Source organism: Mytilus edulis, chromosome 1, assembly GCF_963676685.1.
Source record: "Mytilus edulis chromosome 1, xbMytEdul2.2, whole genome shotgun sequence".
In the NCBI taxonomy this organism is placed as follows: Eukaryota; Metazoa; Mollusca; class Bivalvia; order Mytilida; family Mytilidae; genus Mytilus; species Mytilus edulis.
The window spans coordinates 59,639,651-59,654,155 of record NC_092344.1 but is presented as its reverse complement, the minus strand read 5'-3'; the positions used below and the strand labels follow the sequence as shown (position 1 = coordinate 59,654,155).

At 30.7% G+C, this 14,505-nt stretch overlaps 1 protein-coding gene across 1 annotated transcript; it reads left to right on the top strand.

Annotated features, from left to right (window-relative positions):
• Positions 1-414: 414 nt before the first annotated feature.
• LOC139485908 (mannose-1-phosphate guanylyltransferase catalytic subunit beta-like) lies at positions 415-12,056 on the top strand. Its single transcript, XM_071270575.1, has 10 exons — positions 415-562; positions 1,267-1,396; positions 1,727-1,807; positions 4,919-4,967; positions 5,848-5,990; positions 6,442-6,600; positions 7,780-7,858; positions 8,386-8,513; positions 9,205-9,387; positions 10,001-12,056. The coding sequence occupies exons 2-10, from the start codon at positions 1,268-1,270 to the stop codon at positions 10,130-10,132; spliced, it is 1,083 nt and encodes a 360-aa protein (XP_071126676.1). The 5' UTR covers positions 415-562; position 1,267; the 3' UTR covers positions 10,133-12,056.
• Positions 12,057-14,505: the final 2,449 nt, after the last annotated feature.

The following is a 14,505-nucleotide window of genomic DNA, read 5'->3' as shown; positions in this document are numbered from 1 at the left end:
TTTCACCCCTTTTTTCTCTAATCTTTTAAAATTTAACCCCCTTTTTCTCTAATCTTCAAAAAATTAACCCCTTTTTTCTCTAATCTTCATTTTTTTTGCCCGTTATTCTCTACTCTTCATTTTTTAAGGGCATTATTCTTTAATCATTTAACCCCATCCAAACCCTTATAATTTGATAACATCTATGATTTGACTGACCGTGCATACAATCATCAATCTGTGCAAGATTTTCATATTTTTTGCAGAGTTTTATTATTTCCAGCTCTGAGATCTCTTTAACATTTTTTGTAGACAAATAAGTAGTTTTCTTCAAATATCACAGAACTGTCAGTTTAAACTGGGATACCAGTTATAAACCAGTGAGGGCTACAGTCGCATCCTGCTTATACACCCAGCTTATGGGTAGTTGGTCTTATCTGTAGTGATAAACCGGAAGCGGAAGTAAATTATGTATAGCGTCGTGGCAGGTGCTCGTTAACAACAACACTTCTGTCAGAACAGCTCACTGTGTCTACGAAATTTATAGTAACGTTTGATTTGTGTGATCTGCACATTTTCTAAGGTATGTTCATGTATTTCCGTTCAAGTGATTTAACCAACACCTACTACAATTCCAAATTACCTTGTCTAGTTACTAAATGTCATGATGCAATAGTAAAATTTGTATCCCTAAATTATTTAGTAGTCCGAGATTACTCTGACGTCCAACGGCTGTTTTGCCAGACACGGCCCCAGGTCCTTTTGATGATTTTGATATTTGCGAACCATGGCAAAAAAATTTCAAAGGACAACAGAGCTACGTTCGCAGCTATATCCCTATAACATCATATAACCTATAGTATAGGATATATATAATTTCTGATAACCTAGATTGCAAAAAAGAAAGAAAAACCTCTGAACCAACCATGCCAACCGGAGGAATGTATTTTAACATCCTGTATCCTCATTCAACTGATATAGTTGTGTCAGTTTGGTTTTAATTATTCGTCCAGAACATATATGAAATATTTGCCACTGGATGTTAAGCAATCAATAATCAATAGTTACAATTTAATCAAATTGTTACTGTCATCAATGTTAATGTATCTATGTACATGATGTATAACTGGTCGTTCACCCTGAATTAAAATCGGTAAAATCAGAGCTACATGTATCATCAGTACATGTACAAAAAAATGTATGTAGATGGAGTGCTGAAATATATAGTACGAAGAAAAATGGGAAATACTTATGTCATACATGTAATGTTTGTTTTTGCTTTTGCAGAATGAAGGCTTTAATTCTTGTTGGAGGTTATGGTACAAGGTTAAGACCTTTGACCCTGAGTTGTGCAAAACCATTGGTGGAATTTGGTAACAAGCCTATGCTGCTTCATCAGCTTGAAGCTTTAGTTGAGGTTAGATTAATACTGAAGTGATGTCTTCTTGGTCTGGTGGTATATAACATTAAAGTTAAAATGTTTAAGGAAACAGTGAACATGCTGAAATTTATAATAACTGTTCTAAGCCTTATACTCCAATTTATCCATTGTTGTGTAAAATTATAGTTAGCTTTTATTAAATATATAAAACGGAAATAGTTCAATTACTGTTGGATAATTATTAAATGTAGCTGTTAGGTATCAATTTTTTGGGGTGGTCATGCAGGGCTGGTATTATTAAATTACCAGTCATTGTCATAGACAGCTTAAAGTTGCTAATAGTAAATGTATAAAATTTGTTTTTAGGCAGGTGCTACACATATTGTATTGGCTGTAAGTTACAGAGCAGAACAGATGGAACAAGAAATGAGGATTATGGAACAAAAGGTATTCTTGTCCAGCCTAATTCCTGTTTTGTATTTTCACCTCTTTCTGCTGAGAGGAAAGTGTTCTCCAATGGAAAAATATTAATTTATGTTTTTGAAAAGAGCTTGATTCATTGGTTGTAACTTGTGATGTGCTAAAAAAGGTTAAGTTGACAATCATATTAGTAGCGTAGGGGATATAAAAGTATGAAAAGTGAAGAAAATCCTCTGCATTTAATCTTCCAACCATTAAAAGTAAAATATATGTAAATCAATTAAGGTGATTATCACTGATTAAGTTTTGTAATTACATGCAACTCGAATAATCAAATTTATTTATTCTTATACAGTACGGTAGGGACTTATTTTTATGGATGCCTTAATCCGTCTAGATGTCAGACTGGTCGGACAGTTGTCCCAGTGTAATAAACACCTGCTGTGCAATATCCAAGTGGAAGGTCGTAAATCAATCTGTACCAGCTTGATTAGAATTAAATTTTACCTGTACAGATATATTAGTATTTATGGAGGATAGATAAATGTAAAATATTGTTTTGTATTCAAAGAGAAAGAATTAAAATTAAAATTAGATATAAGAAATAAAATTAAAATCAAATATAAGAATAAAAATTTAAAATTAAATATAATTTTATTTTTTTTATAATTTGAAAATGAAATAAAGAAGATTTTTAACAATATATTGTGTTGCCAATTATTTCAATAGTTTTGTGCCAATAAACTATTTTGTATTTGTAAACCGTAAATATTTCATCTAATTCAAAATAATAAGCCTAATAACAACCAAGACTGTTTTCAATAGAAGTTTAAATCAAATTGTTGAGACTTCAATCCCGTAAATTATACGAGTTTTCGTTGATGGTTATATTATTTCCCGCTTTTAACGTCCTGTTCCTTTATATGTTATTATAAGAAACTCAATTTTAAGTATAAGGCCAACATATCGTATTTATGAAATATGTATAGGCATTGTGAATTAAGTTATTTTCCTTTTGATACAACTTTCCCCGTTGGAGCCTCTACATCTATTCACACCTGTCAATCATTTCTCGCAAGTGAAACATTTTGGTCAGACAGATCACTCGTGCTTTCTATTTTGACATATTTCCCGTTAATTTCTTTGAAAGTCAAACAATTGGTTTCCTTTAATACAATATTTATAACGCCGAGATCATATTTCGATTCCTATTTTTTTTTTTTATTTAAAATTGTTGACACTCGAGATAATATGCCTTTCTATTTTCATGTCTGAAATTTTTTATGGAAATCGCCGGTGTTATAAATATATTTTATAAATTGTATCAAATCGATACACGAAAGTCAAAGTTTAACCTTATATAGTTTATTGACTAAATGCACATTTATACCCCAATGGGGTTGAAGGCTAGTCGTACTAGTCATGATCAGCTGTCTTTACTTTTTCGTCGTTCTTCTTGTCATTCTAAAGCTCGCGCAGTCAGTATGATTTTTTAAATCGATGTTGTATTATTTCCGAAGTTTAAAGGAGGTCTCCAAATAGATTATTTAAATGGGAATCCGGGAAATGACTGATAAAAATAAAACAAAAAATAGTTAAAGAAGACTAAATCATGTTTTGATTATACATGTATGTAAATCGATTAAATTTCTATTCTGGTAAATCGATCAAGAGCCTCAAAACTAAAGCACAATACTGTCAATCATTCCACATCAAATTTAATCATGAATGAATTTTCTCACGGTCGGTGCCGGGTCAGTAAGATCACCTGTGTTTACTGTTACAACGTTTCCCGCCATATAAAAATCTTGTGCAGTGGACAAAATCGATCTTTAATATCTTTTATTAGCATTCAATATTATTGTGAGTGGAGTCAAGTTAAAGTTCAACCACGTGCACACGCTGTTGATCACTAAAATGTGTATCATGGAATTGTCTTTTCACAGCAATTTTTTCTTTTAGATTGCTATAAAAAATATAACATACAAGTTTCCTTTTTTACATGGATTAAGTTCGGGATTTCGATTAACCCTTTCGGGATCTGGGAATTCTTTTTTTTCGCGATGTCGGGATTTAAATTTATTTAAATTCGGGACCTTGGGACTTCATGTTTTTAAGCCCGGGATTTTGAGATCCGCACCCCTTTTACCCCCTACTCCAAATGCAGATCAATTATATTAATTTAGCATAATGAGCAAACACAGAAATCTTAAAATAAAGTTATGCCCGGGAAAAGTCAATATTTTCTTCTAGTGTTATTATTTGCGTTCTATTTTAGTTATACATCTCCAACTTTCGGACAATATTTGTTTACAGTAAAAAGTAAAAACTCGAAGAATCATCAAGCTACTAATAATATACAAGTATTGCTCACTGTAATTATTTTTTATCTCGGAACTGACACAACACAGACTGAATATTAAATACAAATTATAGAAATATTTTGCATGTGACCGCGTCAAACTAAAACGTATGCAGCAGCACTTGAGACAGCATTCTGCTAATCAATGGATTTACGTGGAAAATAAATCAGTAAAATGAAAATAACCGTAAGCTTCAAGAAATAGAATACATGTAAAAATATATATGTTTAAAAAATTTATGCAAACAAATAAGAAAAAGATCCAAAAAAAAACAAACGAAAAGGAACATAAAATAAAAATAATTTTTAGGAACAAAGAAAATAAATAACAGTTGAAATATCAAAACCATAATTAACAAAAATAGGCTATTTTTATTAAACAAAGTTTTCTCCAGTACTTCACCTGTAAAAATATTTTATGTCAAATACGATGTAGAACTAATATAATCAATAAAGTGACTGAGAGGTTAAAATTACAGGTAATCTGATTCTGAAATCAGTGAACCGTAATTCTAGCAACACGGATTAAGATGAAAGGACCATTCACACCTGGATCTGTTGATTAATGACCATACTACCTACCATAAAAATGTCGGATTATTCATATCTGACTAGATGGATTAAGACATCCATAAAAATAAGTCCCTACCCGTACTGTACATGTATACAACTCAGTGGTAAACATTTTGTAACACAATCTTAAAATGACTGGTTTTTTTATAATTTTAAGATACATGTACATGTTATAATAACTCTATGTTATTATTTTTTTTCAGCTAGGAGTAACCATAACAATATCATTAGAATCAGAACCATTAGGAACGGGTAAGAATATGTTTTTTTAAGACATTTTAATAAATGAATAGTAGTTGGCATCTTTTTGTTGCATTCTGATAAAAACAACAATTTTGGTAACAAACTCAAATGTACATGTAGACTTAATAATTAAGTCCCATTACCATGATAACTGAAGGAAACCCAGGTGCTTTGGATCAGTAAGCAGTTCCTATATATTCTGTTTATACATGTATATATGAAAAAGGATATAAAACATGACTAAATACTTATCACATGCTGTATCATCACAAGATACCAATATCAGTCCAAGGGCTTTAGGCCCAAGTGATGATATTGGTTGAGGGTGATACCCCATTTGGTAATGTTTTTGCCATGCATTATGTTCTATATATAAAAAAGAAAATGTGGTATGATGGCCAATGAGACAACTCTCCACAAGAGACCATAATGACACAGAAATTAACAACTATAGGTCACCGACTCACCGTACGGCCTTCAACAATGAACACCCATACCGTATAGTCAGCTATAAAAGGCCCCGAAATGAAAATGTAAAACAATTCAAACGAGAAAACTAACGGCCTTATTTATGTAAAATGAATATGTTTGTTTCATGCCTCCAGTCATTAAAAGGTTGTTTTTTTTTTAATATTGTAAGATTTAATTTGTTCAATTTGCAAATTTCCATTTGTCCAAATCTGAATTGCACAACATAACATACAAAAATGACATGTCATTTAATATGCATTTTATCCACAGTGTAACAGTTCATTCCTTAATATCAATGTTCATCCATTGTCACTCAACTACATGTATTGTCATCTATCAAATTGTTTGAATAATACAGGAGAAATAAGATCCAAACAGTTACATTTGTGTATTTAGAATATTCATTTTATTATTTCAGCTGGACCCTTATCTCTAGCCAGTGAACATTTAACAAAAGACAACGAACCATTCTTCGTATTGAACAGTGATGTAATCTGTGATTTCCCATTCAAACAAATGGTACAGTTCCATAAACACCATGGGAAGGAGGGAACTATAGTTGTAAGTATATATATCATATATCTACCTTAATTACTTTCAGCAAAAATATAAACATAAAAGAAGTCAGGAATCACTGAAACAACATTAAATTGCAATAATTTACCTGTTAGTTAAAATAATTAAAAAAAAAGTTTTTAATATGGTACTTTGTGAAAATATTTTGTATACTATTATCTTAGATTGTATGTTTTCTGTTTCTTTTTTGAGATATTTGTTGGTTATTTTAGAAATATACAGTTGTGTCCAGGTGCGGATCCAGAGGGGGGTTCCGGGGGTTGGAACCCCCCCTTTTTTTGGACAATCAATGCATTTGAATGGGGATGTGTAATTGGAACCCCCCTTTTTAAAATGGCTGGATCCGCCCCTGGTGTCCATTTTTGGTTTTATCAACACCTGTTGTTTTTTTGTACCTATCTAATTTTCTAATTTTTGATGATGTATTTTTGAACAGGTTACTAAAGTAGAAGAACCATCTAAGTATGGTGTAGTAGTATACGATGCTGAGAATGGTAGAATACACAACTTTGTAGAGAAACCACAGGAATATGTTTCCAATAAAATCAATGCTGGAATGTATATATTTAATCCTTCAATCCTCAAAAGAATTCCTGTAAGTATATGAAATGACATTAAATTTAAATTTGAAAAAGTCACACAGCAAATACAATTAGCTTTCATATTCATTATCACTATTTTACAAAATGTTCCTTTGATCTTGTTGACTGATAATTTCGTTTCTCAGCCGATTCAAATGATATGAAAAATTATCGCTAGAAACTAAGGGGGCATGTGGTGTTGTCAATGAAACATTAATGAAATTGACAAAGTCGTCATAGGTAAAATAGCGATAAACAGATTATTATTGGTCATCTAAACTCAATTGCTTTTCTCATTTTCCATGTACTGGCTCAAGAAAGAATTTCAATATTGTTGAGATGATCAACAATACTCTAAAATTATCCTTGAAATACCACTTTTACGTTAACCCTTTCGCCGATGAGTCTCGGTTTACTGGAAACTCACGCTTCAGACAGCTGATGATGAGTCCCATTTTACCAGTCAGCATACCTATTTTATATTTCCCGCTCAAAAGAGTGCAAACACGAGTTATCTTTCTTTGATGATACCAGGGTGAAAGTGTAAACATGGCGCTTCAGTTTGTTGAAAACTGTGTCAAAATCAGAGGAAATTTACGGAATTTACAAGAATTTGAAATGAGGTAACATTTTTTTTGAAAGAATATGGAAGAAATTGAAGCCAAACTAGTATACTTTTTTTTACATAAAATGTCGTTTTATGTACAAAACACTTGGAATGAACATGGTTCAGTGTAAGGAATTTGTACAGCCTCATTAAATTTTTCAAAATTTTGTTATTTTGGGTCAAAGAGCAGAATTTTGAGAATTTCACCTAGATATTGCCGAAAAATTTGAATATTTTATGAAGAAAATATTATCAAAACATGAACAAAACTGTGAACATGGTGTTAGTGAATGAAATAAAGACATAAATAACTACAAACAAGTTTTTATTGACATTTATAATGAAGATCTCCCACTTGAGTAAAACATTAAATAGATGATGTATCTCCCTCAGCTTTTAAATTTTTGATCTCAACTCTATCAAATGGAAATTATTCAAGTGCAACAAATTGTTATCATATTTCTATATTCAAAAATGTCTTCCGAATATATATCAAAATGTGATTTATTTTGTGGAACACTTATCCTGAAATACTGAAATGACTTGTCGATGTTATATATTGTTCAACATATTTTTTCTTTTTCAGCTAAAACCAACATCAATTGAAAAAGAAGTATTCCCTTTTATGGCAAAAGACAATGACTTATATGCTATGGAATTACAAGGTTTGTTTAAACAATGTATTAAATACTATTTTGTCAATTTCATTTATGTGTACTATCATCTTACTACATCAGCAAAAATAAAGTAAAAGTATCATTTTGTTTAGAAAGTATAACTATGGTAAGGGACATAACTCTCGAAATCAATGGATAGTTTGTAATACCTATTTGAAGAATGTAAATATGTTCAAAGTTTTTAGTTTACACAGATTGTTGTATTGCCTGGTACTGACTAGTTGGTTGCAGTTGACTAACACATGTACTTCTGTCACGTTGCATCATCAGCATTGTCTGCACTACATCTCATTAATACTATATCAGTTAGTTAATCTACAACTCCTTGAAAATTGCTGTTATAAAATTCGACCAAACTTGCTAAGACTTCTGCAAGATTTGATGAATTATTTTCTGAATATATTAGAGGTATCAATTCCATAGGAAGTGATTCTTTCATTTACAGTGTTATTTATTTAATATATTTACATAAAGTGAAATATTTAAAATTGATACAAAATGTATATCTTTTACAGGCTTTTGGATGGATGTTGGACAGCCCAAAGATTTCCTGACAGGCATGTGTATGTATTTAACATCATTACGACAGAAATCACCAGAGAAATTATATACTGGAGAAGGAGTAGTTGGAAATGTATTAGTTGTAAGTATCCATATATTTTCAGAAACAATGTCAATTATTCTCAAGTTTAAAAAAAAAATATATGCCTAAAATTATATAGTTAGATATATGTATTCCCATATCTTTAAATTGAGTAATCATTCTTGAATGAAGGGGGGGGGGGAGTCCTGATTCGAAATCTTGGGCTTAAAAACATGTAATCCTGAGGTCCCGAATTAAAAAAAAAATAGATCCAGACATCCTGAAATTCGAAAAAAGAAATCTCGGATCCGGAAAGGGTCAATCCCGAAAACCCGAGCTGAAAAAACACACAATCCAAACGTCCCGAAAAAGGTCCTGCCCCCCTCTTGAATAGGTATCCTGTGTATAGTTAAAAACAATACAATTATGGCAATCAATAAACAATTGGAAAACAACTGTCATATTACTTACTTGGTACAGACATTTCCTTATGTAGAAAATGGTGGATTAAAACTGTTTTTAAAGCTAACTTAGCCTTTTACGTGTATGACAGTTGCATAAAATTTCATTATATTGAAAACTATGTGTGCACAAAACAAAGAGACATAATAGGTAAAAAAATAGGGGGTAGAGCAGTCAACATAGTGTTATAATCTTTAAGAAAATGAATATATTCTTAAATTACCAATGAAAATGTCTGTGCCAGATGAATCAATTTAATATGATTATAAAATAATTTATGCTTTTACAGGACCCTAGTGCCAAAATAGGACATAACTGTAGAATAGGTCCCAATGTAACAATTGGTCCAAATGTTGTAATAGAAGATGGAGTCTGTATAAAGAGATGTACAGTATTGAAAGAAGCACATCTTAAGTCTCATTCCTGGCTAGATTCATGTATAGTTGGATGGAAATGTAGTGTTGGTAGCTGGGTAAGTCAAGGAAGATTACTTCTTATAGAAGTTAGTATCATAATAAGGAGATGTGGTATGATTGCCAATGAGATAACTATCCATCAGAGTTCAAATGATGTGGAAGTAAGGAATAATAGACCACTGTTTGCCTTTTACAATGAGTAAAACCCATACCATTTAGTTAACTATAAAAGGCTACTATGTTTTCATTTTTCAAAAAAAAAATCAATGTTATTACTGATTACTGATTAAAACAATATTTAAAGATTTTACTACTGTTTAAATCTGTAACCTTTGAGAATTATGGATCATATCTAAAATAAGGGGCTTTATAAACAACATCAACGTAAAATTTAGGATGTTATGTCCCATTTGTAATAAGATATCTACAGGTAGAGTGTTTTTATTGTATAGTTATATCAAATGAGACCTGTTCGTAAGGGTTAAATGATTTGTGCTGATAGAGTGAAGCAGCTGTAACAGAGTAGTAGTGAAAGTTATATTAAAGACTTCTTGTATATGAAGTAGAATTGATTATTCAGATTAAATATTTTAAAGATTAATCTGTTATCATTATAACTAAATTTGAAATCTTTTTGTCTTGGTTTTTAACTTTATTGTTATTTTGTAGGTAAGAATGGAGAATGTATCAGTTTTAGGAGAAGATGTAACAGTTAAAGATGAACTATATATAAATGGAGGTAGAATCCTGCCTCATAAATCTATAGCTGTGTCAGTTCCAGAACCTCAGATTATCATGTAATGTGTTCAAGAGACATTAAGATATTGGCTTTAAACATTGTTAAACAGGGTGTAGAAGTGTGACTGCTAACATTTCCATTATTTAAATTATCCAAGTTCATATAGAATAAGTGATGTATTTCATAGGATCATTGCTTAAATGATATGATAGATTTTGGTCATGACTTTAAGAGATATTGATTTTTCAGTTATCTGATGTACATAATTATAAGTGTGAAAGTGCAAAATTTGACAATTTGTTGTATTAAAATAGGGGGGATTTTTTCAAAATGTTCTACTTAAACTGTGTGTTTGACATAAGACTAAATGGATGCTGCTTTATATCTGTCCATATCCTATATGTGTGTGTTTTTACTTATTTTCTGTTTTGTTTGGGTGTTTTTTTTATTGGGGGTAAAGTTATGTATTCTGGGATCATTGTAAAATACTGTAAACCAAATCATTTTGCTAGGAAAAATTTAATGCCAAATTTGTAAATAGAAACAAATGTGAATACATCAATGTTTAACTACTTTTATGTGAAAAAATTTCCAAAATGAGAAAAAAAAGTGAAACAAAATTGCTGAATGACAGAAAAGAGTCTTAAAATACTTTGGTTTACAGTATATAAATAATGAGATATTATAGGAAATCCAATGTTGTGGCTTTAACGACTGATACTCATATTGAGTACTTTAGTCATAGTTTTTAATTTATCTGTGGCAGCTTACTAATAAAAATAGTATTGCATTTTATAGCATATTGTCCAATATTTCACCTGAAAATGGTTCTGTCATAATAAAAGATAATATGGAGAATGTGTAAATGTAGCAATGTCAAAAAAACATTTGTATGGTCCAATATTTTACTAGGATATTGATATTTTGAGAACATGATGATACTTGAGGTATGATTTTTAGGTTGTTAAGTAATAAATAGATAAAAAAAAAGTAAAGAAATGCCAGTTTAAAATTATTGCAAAGCAAAGATATACTACATGTATTTGTTAGATTTATGACAAAAGCTATTTCACCTGATTGGATATCCTTCACAGATTGCTAATGTAAGCACATTTAATGGAAGATAACGTAAGCAACCATAACTATAACATAGTCATTTGCCATTTATTAACAGCAATTTTCTATTCCTTTACCAACAATTTTAATTTCAAGTTGCACACAATGGACTCGTGGGAACATGCATGAAATATTTGCCATTGGACATTAAATTACCATTAATCAATGACATAAGGGACCATGAGTTGTATTATTTATTTGTTGTTGTATATATCATTTGTTATTTATGGGATAATCCAAAATTTGTTAACTTGGAATGCTTTAACCTTAAGTGTTATTAGTGCTAACTTGTCTTTGTTTTCCATATATGTTTAATATTCATTTGACAAATTTTGTTTCTAAGCAACCATCAATCAATACGAAAAAGTTTTGGAAAAATTAAAATATATGTTTATTGGAATGAAACATGACAATTGTGTTATATTGTTATTGTGAATTCGAAGTCTAAAATGTTCAGAAACAGAATCAAAATATCATTATGTGACTAGAATTTGTTATTTAATTTTTCCGAATGTCCTCTGCCTTTCAATAATCATTCTATTATTACAAATATAGCATAATTACCATTTTACTGGAATTAATTCTAAACATTTTCAAAGATCTTCCATTGATATAATCACCCCATCATTCCAATACCCTGTATTTAAATTAGACAGTCAGACATTGTTTTTAGTTGTAGCATTTATGTTGTTAAAAGATTATTTAGATTTAAGTTGTGATATTGTTTAAGTATTTGTGGAAGATTGATGACATGGACATCATTTTTTATGCAATATTTATTAAAACAATCTTTTTTTATATATGAACTATGAAATTTATACAAACATATTGAATTATTTATATTTTTGAGGGAATAAAACTTATAAATTATCTTTTGTTGGTTTTGTTATTAAATTGTTATTTTGCAGAAAACTTATACATAAATATGAGGATTCGTATATAATCTTACATGTAAAGGTAGTTTTTCTAGGGTTTAGCAACAATACAGTACAAAAAAAATATCTGAGACTAAGTCTAGGAAGCATCAAGGAAACAACATAGTTGGTTACTTAGGGCACTAAATGGACATGGTTTATTATTATATATATTTTAGAAGGTGACAGACCTGGATGCTTCATACTTTTTCTATAGATGCCTTATGTTACGAAGTTTCCATCTGTCACATGTCAATGTCCTTGACCACATTTTCATGTTTCAGTGACTACTTTAAAAAAAAAGTTAAAAAATTTTGTAATGTTAAGGTAGATCATATTTGTCTCAAAAAGTATATACTTTAAATATATACTTTTTTGAGACAGAATTTTCTTATAATTTGCCAAAATGAAGATTTTACTATGTTTTTTTCAAAAATATAATGAAAAGTATAGGTCACTGTGCTATATTTTAAGCTATGAGTCGTTGAAAATTGCTTAAATTTGGTTAGATTGTTCATGAAAAAAAACATTTGTGTGCATAAAAAAAATTCTATGAGATAGAATTTTGAAATATATTGTGAGAAGATAGGTTTTATTATATGATTATATGTTATTGCAAAAAATGCGACCGGGTTGTTATCGCAATAATTTAAACTCACATTTAGAAATTTTTTATATGAATTTCAACAGGAATTTTATCAATATCACAGAAATTTAAATCGCATCTCAAGTCTAAATTGACAAAATGGTAATAATAAATGAATGCAATTATTTCTGAATTTACAGTATTACTGATCGGTTTGCTATTCAAAGTTTCTGTTGATCTATTATGTATAGTTTTCAAGATAATTAGCAAAAACACTGAAATCAGTTAAAAATCCTCATTCAGGGAAATCCTTATTAAGCATTATTTGATCAATAGTTAAAAAGAATGGGTTTGATGTTTCAGTTGTATTCAAACTTTGTAGATCTTGTATTGTTGATCACTGTTGTTATGTACAGTTTGTATTATCTACTATAGTTTTCAAGAGAAGCAAAAGCACTGAAATAAATTGTCATTTGTGTTTTTTGCTATGCATCTACTAACTTTGTTTCAAAGATTGATTCCCAATATCCCTTTTTTTTTTAATATGTGACTATCCAATGGTCAACACATGGTCCTGCAACCTTCAATTTCTTATATTTTAACATTGCAAAAAGTTGTGCTTTTCTCTTACTGCTTAAGACTTCTTTACAGTTTACACTAAATCTTTTGAAGGTGTATTGATTGGCATTTTAATTTATGAAAATATTATATTACCGTAGTTGAAATTGGACAATGAACTAGCAGTCAATTACTCCATGAAAGAAAGGTATTTCATGTCGATGGTTTTAGTTGTCATTTTAACTAGTCTAACCTTTAGTTTAACAGCATGTTCTTATGTTGTGCTGTTACACTAAGTTCCCAGTCTGGTTGGAGGATTTAACCCTCACACTTGATTTCTAACACTGTTAATTCTGTATGTGCCTCTCCCATGTAAATATATAAGGTTCTTGTAGTCTAGTTGGTGATCAAAATTGACTACCATAATTCCTTTTTCTTTGGATTTAGTCAACTTCTCTCAGGCAGTTGGTTTGCCCATTTGAGTTGTTTCACATACATTTTAATCACACATTTTATAGCTTATTATTAGTAAAATTGAGAATGGAAATGGGGAATGTGTCAAAGAGACAACAACCCGACCAAATAAAAAACAACAGCAGAGGGTCACCAACAGGTCTTCAATGTAGCGAGAAATTCCCGCACCCGGAGGCGTCCTTCAGCTGGCCCCTAAACAAATATATACTAGTCCAGTGATAATGAACGCCATACTAATTTCCAAATTGTACACAAGAAACTAAAATTAAAATAATACAAGACTAACAAAGGCCAGAGGCTCCTGACTTGGGACAGGCGCAAAATGCGGCGGGGTTAAACATGTTTGTGAGATCTCAACCCTCCCCATACCTCTAACCAATGTAGAAAAGTAAATGCATAACAATACGCACATTAAAATTCAGTTCAAGAGAAGTCCGAGTCTGATGTCAGAAGATGTAACCAAAGAAAATAAACAAAATGACAATAATACATAAATAACAACAGACTACTAGCAGTTAACTGACATGCCAGCTCCAGACTTCAATTAAACTGACTGAAAGATTATGATTTCATCATATGAACATCAGGCACAATCCTTCCCGTTAGGGGTTTAGTATCATACCATCATAACATATATGAGAAGAACATAACCCGTGTCATGCCAACAACTGTTTTTAAAGGCAGTGCTTTAAGGCCTGACTTTCAAGTCATGAGGTTCATCTTTTCATACGCAATCTATGCAGGGGGTCTTTTGGCCAGAAATAGATCCGGAAATGTTCGAATTTCT

Coding starts and splice junctions, on each gene's coding strand:
- LOC139485908 (XM_071270575.1), top strand. CDS start 1,268: ATGAAGGCTTTAATTCTTGTTGGAGGTTATGGTACAAGGTTAAGACCT. Junction 4,968..5,847: donor ATCAGAACCATTAGGAACGG/GTAAGAATATGT, acceptor TTATTATTTCAG/CTGGACCCTTATCTCTAGCC. Junction 9,388..10,000: donor AATGTAGTGTTGGTAGCTGG/GTAAGTCAAGGA, acceptor GTTATTTTGTAG/GTAAGAATGGAGAATGTATC.